The 13,007-nt window shown below is 43.6% G+C and overlaps 1 protein-coding gene across 1 annotated transcript in view; it reads left to right on the top strand.

The window, feature by feature from the left end:
* Window positions 1-13,007, top strand: part of LOC137895514 (pro-neuregulin-3, membrane-bound isoform) — a 93,471-nt gene that overhangs the window by 76,008 nt on the left and 4,456 nt on the right. The window contains 4 exon segments of the mRNA XM_068740990.1: window positions 940-963; window positions 3,974-4,076; window positions 5,503-5,629; window positions 12,361-12,476. Coding sequence (XP_068597091.1) covers window positions 940-963; window positions 3,974-4,076; window positions 5,503-5,629; window positions 12,361-12,476 — 370 coding nt within the window.

Genomic DNA, 13,007 nt, shown 5'->3' with positions numbered 1-13,007 from the left:
TACGCCGGAGGACGGACGCCGGACGCCGGGGGACGGCGCCGGCTGTGCTGCGAGGAAGCTGAACGTTCGCTGCTGCAGCTTTCCTGACTTTCATCAGATCTGCTGATTCTAGAGCCGACGTGAAGCCAAGCTGGAGGAGGAGGAGCCTAACCCTAAGCCTTTCATTGGTCCTGGAAAAATCCCTTTTGGACATTTTAGAAACGGTTCATTTTCATCTTGGTTGGACTTATTGATTATTAATCCATTCATCAGCGATTCTTTTTCATGTCCTGTTTTTGTCTAAACCTGCAACGCTCGTCCCCTGCACATGTCTTTCTGTCTTTCTGTCTTTCTGTCTGTCTTTCTGTCTGTCTGTCTTTCTGTCTGTCTGTCTTTCTGTCTGTCTTTCTTTCTGTCTTTCTGTCTGTGTCTTTCTTTCTGTCTTTCTGTCTGTCTGTCTGTCTTTCTGTCTGTCTTTCTTTCTGTCTTTCTGTCTGTCTTTCTGTCTGTCTGTCTTTCTGTCTGTCTGTCTTTCTGTCTTTCTGTCTGTCTGTCTGTCTTTGTGTCTGTCTTTCTGTCTGTCTGTCTTTCTGTCTGTCTTTGTTTCTGTCTGTCTGTCTGTCTGTCTGTCTTTCTTTCTTCCCATCTTGGGCGTGTCTCCTGACCCGAGGACTCGAGGCGGAACGACTCCCACCTCCGTGTCGGAGTCGGGCGTCTTGATGTAGCTCATGCTAAGTAGCCTTTACGGTGGCGCTGCGGGAAGCACAGCAAACACGTGTCATGTCCTCTGGCGTGACTCCGCCCCCTGACTCCATGTGACAGCAGCTTAGCGAGCAGCAACGTAGCGATGATCAGGCTATAGGATGTGACACAATGCTGGCGTACGCTGTTCTCAATAATGACATCATTTTCTCCCCCTCCCCCCTCCCTTGCCCCTCCCCCTGCGGCCCGGAACCACAGATCACCTGGGCATCGAGTTTATGGGTAAGGAACCTCCTTGAATTTCATCTGTGGCGTGTGATCAGGGCGGCCATTGTCGTTGAAACATTACACGCCAGCTTCCTGTGTCCTCGTTCTCTCTGTCCCGCTTTCATGAAGTGTCCCTTTATGTGCTTCCGTCTCCCCCGTCTCTCTGCCCCGTCTCCCCCGCCCCCGTCTCCCTGCCGTGCGGCCCCCGTCTATTAAACTTGGCATTGACGGATGAGCTTTTTCACAACGCCGTCCTGCAACGCTAACCGTCTTCAGCCTGCCAGTCTTCCATGGAGAGATTAGCTCCTCCCACTCAGCCTGAGTCATCGATGGGCGGTTCTGCTTAGACACCAGATGTAAGGTTTACGTATGGATCCGCTGACAGGGTACTGCCCAATGAACCATCAGCTGTCTCTCTGCTTGTGCAGATTGCTTCTTATTGATTATGACATCATCAACACAAACTATATCTTTAACGCTGCCCGTGGACTTCCTGTAATCCTGCTGTGACAGGAAGCAGCCGATCCTTCTCCTCCCGGGCGGGGCTGGACGGTACCCGGTTCAGATAGAGGGAACTCTCTAATCCACTGAGCCAGAGAGTTTCTGTCCTTGTCATGACTCCCCGCCACGCAGACGGGGGCTCGGAGTCTCAAACGCCATCTCTGCTTGGGCGTGTTTGAGCATCCGCGTCGGCGCTGCCGCTGAACACGCCTCCAGGTTGTGTGTTCGGCCGTTTCATTCGCTATCGTCTCGGTGGATTTACGTGACTGGCTGCACCGCTCGACGGACTGGGAGCGTTAAATGAAACCAATACGATTGATCTTTCGTTCCTCTGCTGGGGGGTCGCTCGCTTCTCCTCACTCAGACCAGGACATGTATTTTAGCTCTGAGCTGCAAAGATGCTTCTATTCTAGAAATCACATCAAAGCAAACGTTTAACACCCTGTGAAATATGGAAGGGGGGCGGATTCTCCAGACGAATCAGCGCCTTGGTTTTCACTGGTTCTCACAATCAATAGCAGTTATAAATAGCATACTGAATGAGCTAAAGGCTAACGGCATAAATAGCATACTGAATGAGTTAAAGGCTAACAGCATAAATAGCATACTGAATGAGCTAAAGGCTAACAGCATAAATAGCATACTGAATGAGCTAAAGGCTAACGCCATAAATAGCATACTGAATGAGCTAAAGGCTAACGGCATAAATAGCATACTGAATGAGCTAAAGGCTAACGGCATAAATAGCATACTGAATGAGCTAAAGGCTAACAGCATAAATAGCATACTGAATGAGCTAAAGGCTAACGCCATAAATAGCATACTGAATGAGCTAAAGGCTAACGGCATAAATAGCATACTGAATGAGCTAAAGGCTAACGGCACAAATAGCATACTGAATGAGCTAAAGGCTAAAGGCATAAATAGCATACTGAATGAGCTAAAGGCTAACGGCATAAATAGCATACTGAATGAGTTAAAGGCTAACAGCATAAATAGCATACTGAATGAGCTAAAGGCTAACAGCATAAATAGCATACTGAATGAGCTAAAGGCTAACGCCATAAATAGCATACTGAATGAGCTAAAGGCTAACGGCATAAATAGCATACTGAATGAGCTAAAGGCTAACGGCATAAATAGCATACTGAATGAGCTAAAGGCTAAAGGCATAAATAGCATACTGAATGAGCTAAAGGCTAACGCCATAAATAGCATACTGAATGAGCTAAAGGCTAACACCATAAATAGCATACTGAATGAGCTAAAGGCTAATGGTATAAATAGCATACTGAATGAGCTAAAGGCTAACGGCATAAATAGCATCCTGAATGAGCTAAAGGCTAATGCCATATAGCATACTGAATGAGCTAAAGGCTAACGGCATAAATAGCATACTGAATGAGCTAAAGGCTAACGGCATATATAGAATACTGAATGAGCTAACGGCATAAATAGCATACTGAATGAGCTAAAGGCTAACGGCATAAATAGCATACTGAATGAGCTAAAGGCTAATGCCATAAATAGCATACCGAATGAGCTAAAGGCTAACGCCATAAATAGCATACTGAATGAGCTAAAGGCTAACGGCATATATAGAATACTGAATGGGCTAACGGCATAAATAGCATACTGAATGAGCTAAAGGCTAACGGCATAAATAGCATACTGAATGAGCTATAGGCTAACGGCATAAATAGCATACTGAATGAGCTAAAGGCTAACGGGATAAATAGCATACTGAATGAGCTAAAGGCTAACGCCATATAGCATACTGAATGAGCTAAAGGCTAACGGCATAAATAGCATACTGAATGAGCTAAAGGCTAATGGTATAAATAGCATACTGAATGAGCTAAAGGCTAATGGTATAAATAGCATACTGAATGAGCTAAAGGCTAACGCCATATAGCATATGAATGAGCTAAAGGTGATCAGGTTGAGTCCATCAGACGTTCCAGGTGATCAACCCTGATTGATCACCTGTTAATGCGTCCAGAGCCGACTGTGAGTTTCTTTGTCCATAGCCAAAGAGACAGCCTCCATTTTTCTCAACTAATGGCAGCTGTTTGCATCATAACTCTTCTGGTTTCCACGTATTCCAGCCCCGTTCCGTGTAGCATCCGTTTCAGAATCAGTCTTGGCCCATTAGCAAACTGCTAAGAATAGCAGGCAATGCTAACAGCGTTTAAAGCGGCGCTGCTGCAGCATAAGTGGGTTTTGAGTTGTGGTTTTATTTCCTTTTATTTTACTTCTCGGAACAGTAATTATTCGTGTACAGGAAGGTACCTGGAGGCAGATAGAAGCCGACCCCAGAGAGCTGCTGTCGGGATTTCAAAGGACTCTAAACAGGCGTATTAGAGGGAACCCCCAACCCATGTTTAATTCTGTGTGATGCGGAGTCGGCTGCTACTCCTGTAGCGGGATTCATTCCACCGATCTCTCAAACACAAACTGATTGTTCTGACTTTATCGTTCACGCCTTCATTTGTCTCCTGCCTTTGTTCCTGTTTCCCTGCAGAGAGCAAGGATGTGTACAAAAGACGGGTGCTGTCAATCACCTCCATCGCCATGGCGATCAGCCTCCTGGGAACCCTGTGCGTGGCCCTCTACTGCCGCAACAAGTGAGGATGAGAGCCCACACTGACCGGGACCGGGTTCAGAACCACATCACATACATTTATACTACAGTCCCAGATTTATTACCTGATCATTTACTATATTCCTATAGAGAAGACACACACACACACACACACAGTTATGCATTTCCACCCAAACCTAAGCTGTTTCTTCTCCCCATATATAATGTACCTGTGAAAACATCGACAGGTACATTAGCTGCAGTGACTTTTTTTTTTCTTTGACCGCGCCGTGCTCCGGTGATTCCAAACTCCCAAAGTTCCTTTGAAAATAAAGTCGTAAATTATGTGTATCATCATATTCGTATTTAATCACAGCCCAAAGGTGAATTGTGTTAACACAGATTTACATGAAGTGTCACCTTCTTAAATCAGACCGATGATGCCATTTGGTGTCGCCGGGGTCATTTACAAAGTCATGCTGCAAGCTCCTCCTGATTGGTTGTTCAAATGATCAGTTACCCTAAGTCCAGCCCCCTGAACGGCAGCATCAGTGGCTATCTTTACTCTGATTGGCTGATATGTGGAGAAAGAGCACTGCCGAGAGTCGATGATGAATCTGATGATCTTCATCGTATCGAGTCGTGGAAGCAGCAAACATGAGAATAAAGTCAGACTGAAAGGTTTGAGGCGTGAAAGTAGAAACGGCCGTGTAATTAACCCCTTCATCCTCACATGTCGTTTGATATCAGAGGCTTTTAATCCATCAAATGAATCCATTAAATGATCACTCATCAATGAAAGACGCACATCTGGATCTCGTCCAGGCGTTACAGGGACCTCAGTTTAAAACGCCGCTGTGCAAAAAGCATCACGTCTTCTAAGACGAGCGCCGCCGAGGTGGAGATGGACTCACCTCCAGGCTGTTAGCAAACCGGCGGCGGATGGAAAAGCTAGCGCCCGACACCACGGAATGAAACTGAGCGACGGGTCCAGCCTGCCTCCGTGCCGCCGGTGTAATCCTGCAAGAACATGCATAAAACAAAAACAAGATTACGGGCAAGGAATCGGGTCAGAACCACCGTCCGACCAATCAGAGGCTCTAATTGTTCCACTTTCTCTAACATGATTATCTGTGGACTTCTCGCCAGGTCCGGGTCTGCAGGATTACGGGCGGGCTAATTACTTTTCCAGTCGGTGGTTTGGGTCTTGTGGGACTTTGGACTTTCCTGCGACTGTCCCGAGGCTGCAGGCGGCGGTTTACGATGGAGGACAAGTTTGGTCTGAGTTCCAGGTGGAATTTTAACTGAGAAAAAGTTCCCACATGGAGGGAAGTTAGGACGTCACAACGTCTCAGGTGTCGCGTGTTGTTCCTGTCGAGCTCAAAGCCGTGTGGAAAATCTGCTGAGTCATCGGACAGTGCTGCTGAATACATCCCACCTGAGCGTCATGCTTTATTCCTTCTCTACAGGAAGCGCAGGGAGAAGCTCCAGGCTCACCTGAAGGAGAATCGAAGCTTGAAGAACTACACCTCCAACTCCCATAATGCTCTGGAGGTCAAGATGAGGAGCCCCCACACCAACCTGCAGATGCATGAGGTACCTTGAATATTAGATAATTAGATAAATATTTCAATGTTTAGCTTTGATTCGTGCTACCCAGACTTATGGGTAGCGCGGTTAGCAGGAGCTAACGTAGCATTGGCAGTTTCTCCCGTGTGCCGGTCTCAAGCCGGATAAATGCAGAGAGTTGCATCAGGAATGGAATCCGCCGTAAAAATAACCAAATCTAAGATGTAAATCAACGTGAAGAAGAAAGTCACACCGGACCAGCCGAGGCCCGGATTAACAACGACCGTTGTTGCGTTCATGTGCACCTTGCAAATTCACCTGTGAGAGATGAATGTTGTTTAGAATGCGAGACGTTTTATTTCTGCAGTTTTATGACTTCATACTTCCATAAAAAAGTTTATTAAAAAAAGCTTAAAAGTCCTGAAAATTCCTCTGAAAAAATGTAACCCCAAGACACAGACTCTGCTTGCTATGCTAGCATCATTTAGCATTCATCATCATCATCATCATCATCATCATCATCATCACCACCACCACACTGAAGCAGGCTTAGAAGCTAACTTTGAATACGTCAAAATTCTTCTGTTTATTTTGTATTTTAATGATTATTTTTCTGACTGAATATTAACATAAATTAAATCACCTTGTGTCAAAATGTTAATTAGAACCAATCGTTCCTCATTTTGATGTAATTGTAACAAACTATTACAGAGGAACATTTTAAAATGGGTCCTTTGGGTTAGGGTTAGGGTCAGCCCTCGCTCATGAATGGGTTAGGGTTAGGGTTAGGGTTAGGGTTAGGGTTAGAGGGTTAGGGTTAGGGTCAGCCCTCGCTCATGAATGACTGATTACTGTTTACAAAGTATTGTTGAGGACAAACAAGCCCGTCTTTGGTCCATAGATGTTCCCTTTAGAGCTGCTTTTATTTCATTCATTTCAACAGGCGCCTGCTGCAGACAGTCAATTAGCAACGTTCCTGAACGCAGCACAGTGCGTTCAGGAACGCCCCCACAGCGTGGTGCGTTCGGGAACGCCCCCACGGCGTGGTGCGTTCGGAAACGCCCCCACGGCGTGGTGCGTTCGGGAACGCCCCCACGGCGTGGTGCGTTCGGGAACGCCCCCACGGCGTGGTGCGTTTGTACCCGAAGGTAGATTTGTTTTGCTGGGAGGTAAAGTTAAAACATCCACTATCCATTTAAAACCAGCAAACATACATATAAAATCTAAACATCTAAACAAACCGTTCAAAGTGCTCAAATAATATTTCATCAGCGCCAGTAAACCAAGATGTCATAGTAAAAATAAAATAAAATAAAAATAAAATAAATAAATTTTAAAAAAAAGTTTGCAAACCACAATAAAAGAAGATACAACACAAGATTTCGACTATGATTAAAATAAAACCCGATAAAAAGAAGAAGGATTAAAATACAGACTAATGCTTATTCAGCAAACCCACCGCAGTCGGGACAAAGCTGTTTTTGTACCGCTGAGTTCGGCACCTCGGCACTAGTAATCTCCGCCCAGATGACCGTAAAGGGGGGGGGGGGGGGTGCAGGTCATCCCGTAACACGGAGGAGGCGATCCTCTGCACCTGCCGACTGTACAAGGATGCAGGGCTGGTCTGACCTTCCCAGCAGACGACCTCAGACGACCTCAGACGACCTCAGACGACCTGACCATTTAAGAATCGCATTCAGCCCCTTTTTCTGCTGCAGAGTAGCCTGGCCAAAGAAAAGGAGTGATAAAACATGTTAGAGTACAAGTACAGTAAACAGGAGCATGTACTACAGTACAAGTACAGTAAACAGGAGCATGTACTACAGTACAAGTACAGTAAACAGGAGCATGTATTACAGTACAAGTACAGTAAACAGGAGCATGTACTACAGTACAAGTACAGTAAACAGGAGCATGTACTACAGTACAAGTACAGTAAACAGGAGCATGTATTACAGTACAAGTACAGTAAACAGGAGCATGTACTACAGTACAAGTACAGTCAAACAGTAGCATGTATTACAGTACAAGTACAGTCACACAGTAGCATGTATTACAGTACAAGTACAGTCACACAGTAGCATGTATTACAGTACAAGTACAGTCAAACAGTAGCATGTACTACAGTACAAGTACAGTCACACAGTAGCATGTATTACAGTACAAGTACAGTCAAACAGTAGCATGTACTACAGTACAAGTACAGTCACACAGTATCATGTATTACAGTACAAGTACAGTCAAACAGTAGCATGTACTACAGTACAAGTACAGTCACACAGTAGCATGTATTACAGTACAAGTACAGTCAAACAGTAGCATGTACTACAGTACAAGTACAGTCACACAGTAGCATGTATTACAGTACAAGTACAGTCACACAGTAGCATGTATTACAGTACAAGTACAGTCAAACAGTAGCATGTACTACAGTACAAGTACAGTCACACAGTAGCATGTATTACAGTACAAGTACAGTCACACAGTAGCATGTACTACAGTACAAGTACAGTCAAACAGTAGCATGTATTACAGTACAAGTACAGTCACACAGTAGCATGTATTACAGTACAAGTACAGTAAACAGTAGCATGTATTACAGTACAAGTACAGTCACACAGTAGCATGTATTACAGTACAAGTACAGTCACACAGTAGCATGTATTACAGTACAAGTACAGTCACACAGTAGCATGTACTACAGTACAAGTACAGTCAAACAGTAGCATGTATTACAGTACAAGTACAGTCACACAGTAGCATGTATTACAGTACAAGTACAGTCAAACAGTAGCATGTATTACAGTACAAGTACAGTCAAACAGTAGCATGTATTACAGTACAAGTACAGTCACACAGTAGCATGTATTACAGTACAAGTACAGTAAACAGTAGCATGTATTACAGTACAAGTACAGTCACACAGTAGCATGTATTACAGTACAAGTACAGTAAACAGTAGCATGTATTACAGTACAAGTACAGTCACACAGTAGCATGTATTACAGTACAAGTACAGTAAACAGTAGCATGTATTACAGTACAAGTACAGTCACACAGTAGCATGCATTACAGTACAAGTACAGTCACACAGTAGCATGTATTACAGTACAAGTACAGTAAACAGTAGCATGTATTACAGTACAAGTACAGTAAACAGTAGCATGTATTACAGTACAAGTACAGTCACACAGTAGCATGTATTACAGTACAAGTACAGTCAAACAGTAGCATGTATTACAGTACAAGTACAGTCACACAGTAGCATGTATTACAGTACAAGTACAGTCACACAGTAGCATGTATTACAGTACAAGTACAGTAAACAGTAGCATGTATTACAGTACAAGTACAGTCACACAGTAGCATGTATTACAGTACAAGTACAGTCAAACAGTAGCATGTATTACAGTACAAGTACAGTCACACAGTAGCATGTATTACAGTACAAGTACAGTCAAACAGTAGCATGTATTACAGTACAAGTACAGTCACACAGTAGCATGTATTACAGTACAAGTACAGTAAACAGTAGCATGTATTACAGTACAAGTACAGTCACACAGTAGCATGTATTACAGTACAAGTACAGTCAAACAGTAGCATGTATTACAGTACAAGTACAGTCACACAGTAGCATGTATTACAGTACAAGTACAGTAAACAGTAGCATGTATTACAGTACAAGTACAGTCACACAGTAGCATGTATTACAGTACAAGTACAGTAAACAGTAGCATGTATTACAGTACAAGTACAGTCACACAGTAGCATGCATTACAGTACAAGTACAGTCACACAGTAGCATGTATTACAGTACAAGTACAGTAAACAGTAGCATGTATTACAGTACAAGTACAGTAAACAGTAACATGTATTACAGTACAAGTACAGTCACACAGTAGCATGTATTACAGTACAAGTACAGTCAAACAGTAGCATGTATTACAGTACAAGTACAGTCACACAGTAGCATGTATTACAGTACAAGTACAGTCACACAGTAGCATGTATTACAGTACAAGTACAGTAAACAGTAGCATGTATTACAGTACAAGTACAGTCACACAGTAGCATGTATTACAGTACAAGTACAGTCAAACAGTAGCATGTATTACAGTACAAGTACAGTCACACAGTAGCATGTATTACAGTACAAGTACAGTCAAACAGTAGCATGTATTACAGTACAAGTACAGTCACACAGTAGCATGTATTACAGTACAAGTACAGTAAACAGTAGCATGTATTACAGTACAAGTACAGTCACACAGTAGCATGTATTACAGTACAAGTACAGTCAAACAGTAGCATGTATTACAGTACAAGTACAGTCACACAGTAGCATGTATTACAGTACAAGTACAGTAAACAGTAGCATGTATTACAGTACAAGTACAGTCACACAGTAGCATGTATTACAGTACAAGTACAGTCAAACAGTAGCATGTATTACAGTACAAGTACAGTCACACAGTAGCATGTATTACAGTACAAGTACAGTCACACAGTAGCATGTATTACAGTACAAGTACAGTAAACAGTAGCATGTATTACAGTACAAGTACAGTCACACAGTAGCATGTATTACAGTACAAGTACAGTCAAACAGTAGCATGTATTACAGTACAAGTACAGTCACACAGTAGCATGTATTACAGTACAAGTACAGTCACACAGTAGCATGTATTACAGTACAAGTACAGTCTAACAGTAGCATGTATTACAGTACAAGTACAGTCAAACAGTAGCATGTATTACAGTACAAGTACAGTCACACAGTAGCATGTATTACAGTACAAGTACAGTAAACAGTAGCATGTATTACAGTACAAGTACAGTCACACAGTAGCATGTATTACAGTACAAGTACAGTCAAACAGTAGCATGTATTACAGTACAAGTACAGTCACACAGTAGCATGTATTACAGTACAAGTACAGTAAACAGTAGCATGTATTACAGTACAAGTACAGTCACACAGTAGCATGTATTACAGTACAAGTACAGTCAAACAGTAGCATGTATTACAGTACAAGTACAGTCACACAGTAGCATGTATTACAGTACAAGTACAGTCACACAGTAGCATGTATTACAGTACAAGTACAGTCTAACAGTAGCATGTATTACAGTACAAGTACAGTCAAACAGTAGCATGTATTACAGTACAAGTACAGTCACACAGTAGCATGTATTACAGTACAAGTACAGTAAACAGTAGCATGTATTACAGTACAAGTACAGTCACACAGTAGCATGTATTACAGTACAAGTACAGTCAAACAGTAGCATGTATTACAGTACAAGTACAGTCACACAGTAGCATGTATTACAGTACAAGTACAGTCAAACAGTAGCATGTATTACAGTACAAGTACAGTCACACAGTAGCATGTATTACAGTACAAGTTCAGTCAAACAGTAGCATGTACTACAGTACAAGTACAGTCACACAGTAGCATGTATTACAGTACAAGTACAGTCAAACAGTAGCATGTATTACAGTACAAGTACAGTCACACAGTAGCATGTATTACAGTACAAGTACAGTCAAACAGTAGCATGTATTACAGTACAAGTACAGTCACACAGTAGCATGTATTACAGTACAAGTACAGTCAAACATCCTGTCTCAGAGGAGCATTTCTAAAAAGCATTTCTTGTTTCCGTTGAAAGTCCTTCGTACATAAATCATCCACAATTAACAATACAAATAAAAATAAAACCAATATTCAATAACTCAATTGATGCAACGTAACATTAGAAAAATAAAATGATTTTACACCGCCGATGCAAACGGTGGTGTAAAATCATCTCACCTGAGGGACGGCGGGCAGGACCGGATCAGAACTGATTATTATTGACTCATGATGAAGGACGAGTCTTCATCTTGTAGATCGAGCCGGATCCATTTCATCTTGATGGTTCTGATATCCCCAGACGAGCTTCCCACTGTGATGGATCCAGCGCTGGTTAATTATTGATGAGATTAAAGCTCATGAGATCAATGTGAATTCTAAATATTTGCATTTGTGCCTTGAGAAAAGATTTGGATCCCATTTGAACAAAACGGGCCCAAATATGGAATAAAGATTGATTCTGACTCGTGTAACGTTATTTCTAATGTCAATTCAGGGATTCTATTTGGGGCTCAAATAGAATCAGGAAGTTCAACCAAATTGTTTTGATGCTTTGCCTTCATGATCCAAACGGTGAATCCTCTCATGAATGCATCCTTCAAGATTCAAGATTCAAGATTCAAGATTCAAGATACTTTATTGTCATTATGCGAGCATAATAAAATGGTGAGAAGGCCCACGGCTTAAGGCACACATCATAACAAACTAAATTCTCTCTCTTAAGAAACAATATATATACACACAGAGAGAATATATATACACACAGAGAGAATATATATACACACAGAGAGAATATATATACACACAGAGAGAGTGAGAATCACAGGCAGTAGTGCAAAATGGCAACAGCAGCAACAGGACCGGCATAAAGTGTCCCAGATCAAGTGATTTCCTCTCCTCTCCTCTCCTCTCCTCTCCTCTCCTCTCCTCTCCTCTCCTCTCTCTCTCTCCTCTCCTCTCCTCTCCTCTCCTCTCTCTCTCTCCTCTCCTCTCCTCTCCTCTCCTCTCCTCTCCTCCGTTAGCCGAGATGAAGGCCGCTCTGTTAGAGCAGGAGGTTTGATGGTGTGAGATAAATGTCCTCTGGGACGTCTCACAAGCGTCTCTTTGTTTCTGCAGTCCTGCAGACGCTCTTCAGAGCTGCGCCGGGGGAACGTTGGCGCGTCCGGCTTCGTGCACTGCAACATCTCAACACCGGCAAGCAACGGCTCCAGAGTCCCGGCGAAGCATCACAGGTACGACGACGTCCACGCTAATAATACCAATGAGGCTCCGCCCCTATCAGCGGCAAAGGCTCGGAGCAGAGAGCTACATTAGCCTGTAGCCGAGGCTAGCTCCTGATTCGTGGAAGAACGATAGGAATTTTTATTAAAACCATGAACTGAACCATGAACCATGAAGTGCTTCGAGAGGATCCTCCTTAAACACATCAAGGACGCCGTCCCTGCTGGTTTGGACGGCCTGCAGTTCACCTACAGGGGGAACCGCTCCACGGAGGACGCCGTCCCTGCTGGTTTGGACAGCCTGCAGTTCACCTACAGGGGGAACCGCTCCACGGAGGACGCCGTCCCTGCTGGTTTGGACGGCCTGCAGTTCACCTGCAGGGGGAACCGCTCCACGGAGGACGCCGTCCCTGCTGGTTTGGACGGCCTGCAGTTCACCTACAGGGGGAACCGCTCCACGGAGGACGCCGTCCCTGCTGGTTTGGACGGCCTGCAGTTCACCTGCAGGGGGAACCGCTCCACGGAGGACGCCGTCCCTGCTGG

This window comes from Brachionichthys hirsutus, chromosome 7 (assembly GCF_040956055.1).
Source record: "Brachionichthys hirsutus isolate HB-005 chromosome 7, CSIRO-AGI_Bhir_v1, whole genome shotgun sequence".
NCBI classification, from domain to species: Eukaryota; Metazoa; Chordata; class Actinopteri; order Lophiiformes; family Brachionichthyidae; genus Brachionichthys; species Brachionichthys hirsutus.
Note: the sequence above shows the minus strand (reverse complement) of the source record. Positions and strands in the feature narration are given on the sequence as shown.